This window comes from Mus pahari, chromosome 23, assembly GCF_900095145.1.
Source record: "Mus pahari chromosome 23, PAHARI_EIJ_v1.1, whole genome shotgun sequence".
NCBI lineage: Eukaryota > Metazoa > Chordata > Mammalia > Rodentia > Muridae > Mus > Mus pahari.
In genome coordinates, this window is record NC_034612.1 from 37425337 (window position 1) to 37435322 (window position 9986).

At 44.8% G+C, this 9986-nt stretch overlaps 1 protein-coding gene across 1 annotated transcript in view; it reads right to left on the bottom strand.

The window, feature by feature from the left end:
* Flt3 (fms related tyrosine kinase 3) overlaps positions 1-9986 on the bottom strand; it is a 73076-nt gene that overhangs the window by 7303 nt on the left and 55787 nt on the right. Inside the window, exons 18-20 of the mRNA XM_021186889.1 lie at positions 9313-9395; positions 5991-6124; positions 2728-2850 (exon numbers count right to left, since the gene is read on the bottom strand). Of these exons, the coding sequence (XP_021042548.1) occupies positions 2728-2850; positions 5991-6124; positions 9313-9395 (340 nt within the window). The remainder of the gene's footprint in view (positions 1-2727; positions 2851-5990; positions 6125-9312; positions 9396-9986) is intronic.

Below are 9986 nucleotides of genomic sequence, written 5' to 3' on the forward strand. Positions count from 1 at the left end.
AGTTGAAAATATTAAAATCATGTTCTACAAAAAAAGTAGAAGCTTTTCAGAAATACGTTCCTTATCTATCCATCCATCCATCCATCCATCCATCCATCCATTATCATCTATTATCTATATTTAACATCTATCTAAATATCTTTTTATCTATTTACCTATATCTATCTATCTATCTATCTATCTATCTATCTATCTATCTATCTATCTATCTATCTATCTATCTATCATCTGTTTTTCTATTTTGAGGCAAGGTTTCACTATGTAGCTCTGGTGACATAGTCAGAACAGGGCCTCAAACACACAAATCAACCTGCCTTTGCCTCCCGAGAGCTGGGTTTAAAGGCATAGGCCACCACTCCTGGCAAAATACACTTCTTTAAAAGTCATCTTGGACACAGGCTTATGCTTGGGATTGGCAAGTGCCATAGCGATGCTGTTCATCCTTTAAGGAAGAGCTCTGTATTTGCTTAGAGGTCAACAAGTTCAAGGCAACTGGAGAATCATTTAAGGGAGCTTTCCTCAGAACTGAGGAGAAGTATCGCCCTCAAGGATGTGGTGAGGGACTTAATGTGATCATGCCTACAATAACCATAGGTTGCCCTCCGGGGCTTCCAGCAACGGGAAAGAGGGTTGGCCTCAGTTTGCGCAGCCTTTGATTTGCATCAGGACACAGTGGTTGGTTAGCTCGTGGGGTGCAGGGTTTTGTTCTGATTTGGTTCCAGCAGGAACCTCATGTGTTTAATCTGACAGACTAAAGCAGAGTCCCAGAAGAAAATCCTCTTTTAAATCCTATGCAAATGGAGTCACTGAATGAATCCATGGTCCAGTCTGGGTTACCCGACTCATTAACAGAAGGTTCTAAACGGAATTCACCTTCCCACAGGAGAGCCCACTGGTGGGGTGGAAACCCCATAATCACACAGAGTGGTCAGTGTACTGTAACTGCAGCGGCCACCCCTGGGAACCGGCTGTAAGTCACCTGAGATGAGCATTCATTTGAGTTCTCACATTTTGGGGTAAAGGGCTATGTCACTGATTTTACTGGTTGGTTTCTGAGAACCTAGGAAGTAAATTCAGAATCCTGTAGGAAAGCAGGAGGACACCACAGTGAATGACAGGGACGCAGGCTCTGCACGCTCGCATCCACACGGGCAAGTTAGCAACCGTGGGCAAGTTGCTTTTCTTTGCCTCAATTTCCTCTTCACAGAGTGGGTATTTTCAGAACGAAGTGAGTACTGAGAGTGTTGAGCAGAGAGGAGGAACTGGGGCAGCCTGGGCTGCTGTCATTTCACAAACTGAGACTCCCCTCCCCCTCCTCCTCCCCCTCCCCTCCCCCCAGCACTGGCTGAACACACAGCACCAGAGGGACCAAGGTGTCCTAATTCCTTCTTTTTCTTCCTCATTCTGAGGCTTGAACCAAAGCCTCCTGAAGGCCAAGCCGGTGCTCTACCCCTGAGCCCTTCACCCCTTACTGTTCATTCTTTCTTTCTTTAAAAATTTGATGCCAGGGGGACACGGTGGCGGTGCACACCCTTAGCCCCAGTGTTCCAAAGGCAGAGGCAGGCAGATTTCTGAATTCCGAGGCCAGCCTGGTCTAGAGAGTGAGTTCCGGGACAGCCAGGGCTACACAGTGAAACCCTGTCTCGAAAAAACAAAAAGAAGAAAAATTATGTTTTTATTCATGTACATGTGTGTGGGCCCTGGGGGAGGGTGCATGCTGGCACACAGGTGAAAATCAGAGGTCAACTTGTATGATTCCAGTTTTTCTACCATGTGTTTTTTGGGGGCAACTCCAGTCCTCAGGCTTGGTAGCAAGTACCTTTACCTACTGAGACATCTCATTTGTCTGTCTGTCTGTCTGTCTGTCTGTCTATATGCTATATGTCTTCTGTCTATCTATCAATCATTTTGTCTATCTATCTATCTATCTATCTATCTATCTATCTATCTATCTATCATTTTCTGTCTGTCTGTCTGTCTGTCTGTCTCTCTCTCTTCTCTTCTTAAACATTGATTTTAGCCCATCATACTTTGAATTTATTTTAACTTATGTGTAGGTATGTGCACATGAGTGCACATGTTCAAAGAGGCCAGAGACACTGGATTCCCTGGAGCTGGAGTTACAGATGCTTGCGAGCATCCTGCTGTGGTTGCTGGGTACCAAACTTGGGTCCCCTGGAAGAGCAGTCAGTGCTCTTAACCACTGAGCCATCTCTCCGGCCCCCTTACTTCTCTTTTAACGAGCAAATTTCAGTCATGTTTTTTTTGGGTCTTTCCTGCACTCTTCTAATAGTAACAGGGTAACAAATGCTAGTAGTTAACTACAGCGCCTTTAAACTTTGTAGTGAATATCTGTGTGCTGCCTGTTCAGAAAAAAAAAAAAAAACCAACCTGTTATACATGCTAGCTTGTCTCATGATCGGAAACATAAAACATATATAAAGTCACTTTATAGCTAAGGAAACTGAAATAGGCCTGAGTAAGGGCATTTTTTTTTTTTTTTTTTTTAGATGAAGATTTCATGCCAACCCCTAATGGATCTGTAGCCAACTCTCAGAGATGTGTGGCTATTTTGCTTAGCTCTTAGTGAGCACAAAACAATCTTTTCAGCCTAAAGAAGTGAAGTACTGGGAGGTTCTCCCCCCCCTTGGTGTCACCATAAATCAAAAACGCATCACAGCGAGTGCAGGTGTTTCCTGTACTCGTGACAAAAAGCAAACGGCTCACGTTGCCCCTGACGACGTAGCTGGAGTCGCTCAGGATGTCTCGGGCCAGTCCAAAGTCACAGATCTTCACCACCTTCCCGTGGGTGACCAGCACATTCCTGGCTGCCAGGTCTCTGTGAACACACTGGAAGAGAGAGGCTGGAATGACATTGCCTGTGACTTACGCCTTCAGAGAGAGACTTATAACAATTACACAGGACAGAGACCCATGACTGTCACACGTCCCGAGAACACTGGCTGAGTCCTAAGTTAACTCAGCTGCAGTCATCTGAGGCGTCCCTGGAGCTACGAGCCAAAGAAGCGCCAAAGGGGGCTTTCAGCTCCAGAGAAGCTTCTAGCAGCTGGTTTCCTGTGCGTGCGTGCGTGCGTGCGTGCGTGCGTGCGTGCGTGCGTGCGTGCATGCATGCGTGCGAAAACAGAATCTCTTCTGGATAAAGAACTGGCTTTCAGGATAAACGTACATCCTATCTGGCAGGCCATAATCGCAGTAATGGGGAGGCTGAGGCAGGAGGATTTCCAAGTCCATTGAGGCCAGCCTGGACTAACACAGAGAGGTCTTGTCTCTAAATAAATAAATAGATTAAGATCAAAGAAAGCATTCAGAAGAAGTGAGTTTTGGGGGACCAAAGAGATGACAGCTCTCCAAGAGAGCAGAGCCCAGAATCTCTGAAGGGAATGAACTCTGTAAGAGAGAACGTGGCGTCCCCAGGGGTCCACTATGCTTCTGTCAGCCTTTAAAAGAACAAAGCCTACAAAAATGGGAATGTCGGGGGAGGGTATAGGGGACATTCAGGATAGCATTTGAAATGTAAATGAAGAAAACATCTAATAAAATAATTTTAAAAACTGGGAATGTCTGTGCCGTGACTCCTGCTCTCCTTCTCCAAGTGTGGCTTTCTTCATGTGGCATCTCCTAGACGTCTGTCCCCATCCCCATCATGTTCTCCTGGCTACCTGCCCTGTCTGTCTTCTCCATAGCTGCTCTGGGAAGACTCCTGCTGACCAGCAAGAAGCCTGCCCTGCCTGAACTGGCTTTGACTGGTCCCTCTCCTTGTGGATTCCATCCGAGGCTCTCTCGTTCTCTCTCCTGCTCCTCATCCCTTTCTCCTTGGGGTAGCCACACTTTCTTTAGTGACAGTATCAATCACAAGACGCTGATCTGATTTATAGGTCTGCTTGCCTTTCTCTTAGCAACAGAAGATCTGTGGGCCCTGAAGTCACATCCTCATCATGTTTCTGCCCCAGCACAATGTCGCATGGAGCCACACAAATGTGTGACAAAGTCACAGAGTGGGAAAGAGCACAGTGCTAGGCGTGCCTGGAGTGGAAAGCCTGCAGTGAAGACAGACAGTCTAAAACCTGGACGCTCTTTAAAAGTCCACGTCATAACACACCTAAGAGTAAAAACAAAAAGGCAGCGAGCGGGTGCACTTGACCAAATAGGTTCTCTTCTACTTGTATTTGGGTCACCCCTTTCCACAGGCCCACTGTAAACAGAGAACATGTAAAAACTGCAGTGAATTATCTAACCTGGTCATTGCAGCTCAGCAGCATGGGGGAGAGAGATTTTCTGGATTCCGAGGTCAGGAGACCCGCCTAACACCTGGGCCACACCTTCTGGTGGCAGCCATAGAGGATTTGAAGGAGGAAGCTTTTGCTTTTTGCCTGCTTGCCTTCACTCTTACTGGCAAGTCCATCTGCCCTGCTGCAGGGGTTGTTGTCTCACTGACTTCTCCAGTATCCCAATGTAGACCCAGGATCAACAGATTTCTAAGACTTCTCCTAGATTCCAGATGGGGATTTCTGAGACAGCCAGTCTCGTGCACCTTGTTGGATTATATGAACTGCTGCCTGTAAGCCGCTCCAACAAATTCCCCATATGTGTGTGTGTATATATATGTGTATGTCTGTGCATAAAATATTTTTACATAAAGACTAAAACAATATAAAATTTTATATGTATATATAATTACATATATATTAAACTTTTAAAATATTTATTTATTTCCTTATTTATTTGATATGAGTACACTGTCGCTTGCTTTCCTCAAACACAGCAGAAGTGGTCATCAGATCCCATTACAGATGGTTGTGAGCCACCATGTGGTTGCTGGGAATTGAACTCAGGACCTCTGGAAGAGCAGTCAGTGCTCTTAACTACTAAGCCATCTCTCCAGCCCTCTATATAACTTTATAATTAAAATTTTAATTCTATCAGATCTGATCCTTTAGGGAGCCCTAATTAACATACTACCCCTCTGAAACACAGACGTCTATTCCTATGGAGAAACTTAATAAAAGACACCGACCTAACCTTTCCTTGTGTTTCAATAGTTTGTGTAGGGCGAGTGCACAGCTAAAGATGTTGTCTTCTTCCACCCCCACCCCCCCAACCCCCGCTCCCTGCTAATCTGTTTACTACCACATTACTTCAGCAGACATAAAAATTCGAGGCTTTGGTGGCTTATAGCATGGAATGCCAGGGATAACGGGTGGAGAAGCAGCAGCAACTAGCGCAGCACGGGGCGGTCATGGTTTGGGGCGGGTCCCTCAGTCTTCCTGATGCAGCGCTTGTGAATACGGGGGGGGGGGGCTAGCTTATGGAGAAGAGACAGGTTCCACAGTGCTGTGTGGCCGGCCTAGGCTGCATCTGTCCAGGCTGGCTGGCTGGGGCAGCAGAGCTGGTAAACGCTGGGCCTCCACTCCTGCCCCGGACTGCAGGGAACAACCTGAATCCCTGTGTTGGCAGGGATGACAATACTGTGCTTACTTCAATTCAGTATGGCTTTTCAGGGACTTCCCTAGACGTCCCATGGGACGTTGGCTCTAACTAGCGACTCTGGGCCTTTGTGCTGCAGGACCCCCTTGCAGGTATGAAAAGCATTAGGCGCCGGGCGTGGTGGCGCACGCCTTTAATCCCAGCACTCGGGAGGCAGAGGCAGGCTGATTTCTGAGTTCGAGGCCAGCCTGGTCTACAAAGTGAGTTCCAGGACAGCCAGAGCTACACAGAGAAACCCTGTCTTGAAAAAAAAACCAAAAAAAAAAACCAAAAAAAAAACCAAAAAAAAAAAAAAAAAAAGAAAGAAAAAAAGAAAAAAGAAAAGAAAAGCATTAGGGGCAGTGGGGCAGACAGTAAGAGAGGCATGTTAAAATGACCAAGGAACAAATGTAGACACACGGCTCATTCAAAGCTGCGTGCGCACGTTCCTTTCTGCAGTTCTGTGTTTGCGCCTTCTGTCAGTTTTCTCTTTAAAAGGTGCTTACCGACTTGAGCTCCAGGAATTCCATGCCTTTGGCCACTTGGTATGCAAAGCAGAGGAGGTCTTCGTACGTCAGCACGTTCAAATCTTCTTCCTCCTCTTCTGCCAGCCTTTTCTGGTTTTCATATTCAATCTCATCTGTAGAAAGACATCCACTCTTCACTTTCCCCAGACACTATCGGACCTCTGTGAGAAGCAGCTAAGGCGACATCAGTGTGGAGATATTTATAAGAGTCGTTTGATCTGATCTCCTGCTCTAGGCTCAATAGAGCAAACTGAATGGTGTCCCCCACACAAACGGTCCGCCATACAGAGGGGAAGGATTATTTAACCTTTGGAGAAATCAGAAGCAACCACCAAACCTGCGCAGGCCAGGTTCCTGGGCATGAAGACGGAATGGCTCTGCTTCACCTTACAGAAGAGCTTCTCCTGGGGGGGGGCGGGGGCCTGATGCTAAGCTACTGGCCACCTTGTTCATTTCCTGACTCCAATCCTGGGAAAATGATCGGAATGATCAGTCTGTCCTTGTAAGCAACATGTGGTCCTGGCTGTCCCGGAATGTGCTATGTAGACTTGGCTGACCTTGAACTCACAGACTAACACTCTGCCTCCTGGGTGCTTGGGTTAAAGTTGTGCACCACCATTCCCGTTCTGATCTTTGTCTCCCTTTTTTTCCGCCCTCAGTCATTTTTTTTTCCTCTATAAACCTGTCTCCTCTTAGTCTACTTGAACACTCATTCTGTTTTTCTGAAATGAAGCCCTGTTCAAATCCCAAGGGACTGGAGAGATGGCTCCATAGTTAAAAGCACTGGATGATCTTGCAGAGAACCCAGGCTTGGTTCCCAGCACCCATATGATGGCTCACAACTGTCTGTAACAATGCTAGCTCCAGAGAATTTGACCTCTCTTCTGGCCTCCAAAGGTACCAGGCACATATGGTGCACATACATATGTACATACGTGCACGCTTGCTTATACATACATACATGCATGCACACATACATACATACGTGCATACATACATGCATACATATACACACACATGCGCACACACATACATACGTGCATACATACGTGTACACATACATGCATACATACATATACACATACACACATACACACATACAGGCAAATGAACTCTCAAGCAATGGTATCAGGAGTCGGGTGTTTGTAAAGTGGCCAGGTTCTAAAAATGGGACCATGGACTCTATAAAATAGGAAGAAGAGAATGAGCAAGATGGCTCATCAGGTAAAGGTGTTTCTACAGAGGCTAAAGACCCGAGTTTAACCCCTGGAACCCACATAGTGAAAGGAGAGAATGGATTCCCCTAAGTTGCTCCCCCACAAGACACACACTAAATACATTTAAAAAAAAAAGTTTTTTTAAAGAGAAGAAAGCATGTACTCTTGCCTCTGTGTGAGGCCTGGGGACCCAGAAAGATCACCATGTGCATGCGAGAAGCAAGTGTCACCTGCACCTCAGCTTTGAAAGTCGTAGCCTCTGGAACTGTGAGAAATACTGTCGCTTATGACACCCAGTCTTTAATAATCTGTTAAAGCCATCTGAGCTAAGACAAAGAATATTAATTATGAATCCTTCTTGGAACTCAGTAATTCAAGGGCACTGGCTGCTCTCCCAGAGGACCTGGGTTCAGTTCCCTGAACTCACATGGTGACTCACAATCCCAATCCCAGACCATGGAGTGCCCTCCTCTGGATCTCCAAGGGCACTGCACCCAGGTGGTGCCCAGACATGCAGGGTAAGCAAACTCCCAAACATTATGCCTCCTTCCCTTCATACAAGGTAAATCTGTCAGTAGAGAAAAGCAAAGACCAACCGACCGACTGCCTACCACATTTCATGAACTGCACTTTATACTTCACATCCTCCTGGGTATTACTCCTAACAGTCCTATGAGGAAAGTAGAATTGGACCAATTTTATAAGTGAGAAGTGGGGACTCTGGGATGTCTAAATAACTTGTCTGGAGCCAACTGTTCTGAAAGGAAAAGAGCCAGGACAACCAAACTCCGATTCTAGAACTCACTGTCTTACCAGGTACAATCTGGCTCCAATTAACTTATGACTTTATAAAGAATATTCCGAACAAACAAAATAGTTCTAGGTGCTTGTTGTTGACCATGGACATGGAGTTCACAACTATCAGCTTTTGACTTTCCAAGAAAGTGTGCACTGACCAGAGCAAAGACACACTGCGTCTGCTTTGCTGCCATGGCTCACTGAGAAAAGCTACCATCAGGCTGACACCCTGGCACCAAGCCCTGGTACCAGCTCTTACTAGTTGACCTCTATGGGTGCCATGGTACGATCATGCCCACACACAAGCACACACACATATACACATACACACATATATGCACAAATACACACATGTACATATATATATACTTCACACACATATAAACACACACACACACACACATATATATACATATACATACCACACCATACAAATACACACATATACATATACACAGACAAACACACACACATACGTACACATATCACACATACATATATACACCTACAAACATACACATATACATATATACATATATCACACATATACATACATACATCACACACATATACACACATATAAACACATACACACATATAATATATATCACATATACAAACACACTCATACATACACATATCACACACACACACATATATATATCACATACAAACACATAAACATATCACACATACATATATACACCTACAAATACACACATATACATATATACACACCACACACTTATACACACATACAAATGCACATACCACACACACACATACACATAAACATACACACATACCCTATATACAAATACACACACATACATACATACACATATCCCACACATGTATACACACATATAAACACATACATACATACATACACATATAAACACACATATACACATACACCCTACACAAAAACACATATACACATAAACACAAACCACACACACACATACATACACATACTACATACACATATATACACATGTACACAAATACAAACATTCATAGCACAAATACATGCATACACACATGTACACACACACACACATATATATATATATATATATATATATACAGCATACACACACAGCACACATATACATATATGCATACAAACACACACATACACACAGGTACATACCATACATGCACACATGTGTGCACATACACACACTCATAATTTTTTTAAAAAAAAGCTTAAAAATAGCTGGCATGGGACTCTTGGATTCATTTCAATGAATGTAAAATAGCAATGAAAAGTAAAATATTACCTTCAGAATGAATTGAATTCCCATTGAACCCTGAGATCTGATCCAAGGGCGGGTGTAACTGAACTTCTCGTGAACCAGGCATACTATTAAAAATAAATTTGTTTTTTTGTTATTTACATTGTTCTTCTGAGCAGACATCTTATTACAAAAAGGACAATTCATCAGAGGACCAGGTTTCAGTTACAAATGGGCTTTTAAACAGAAAGCACGCTGCTGGCTTGTCAATGGTACATTAAAACATCTGTGTGTTGGGATTTGCAGAGCCAACCTGGATAATAGTGGCCATTCAGTCACTGTCATGCTGTAAGCTGGTTACATAAAACAGAAACTGGGGCAGTAAATGATTACTATGTCCTGAAGTTTATAAAGAGAGGAACCAAATTACAGGGCATCCTGCCACTCCAGAACCAGGCCACGAACCAGGTTACAGGGCATCCTGCCGCTCCAGACCCAGGCCATGAACCAGGCTACAGGGCATCCTGCCGCTCCAGACCCAGGCCATAAACCAGGTTACAGGGCATCCTGCTGCTCCAGACCCAGGCCATGAACCAGGTTACAGTGCATCCTGCTGCTCCAGACCCAGGCCATGAACCAGGTTACAGGGCATCCTGCTGCTCCAGACCCAGGCCATGAACCAGGCTACAGGGCATCCTGCTGCTCCAGACCCAGGCCAT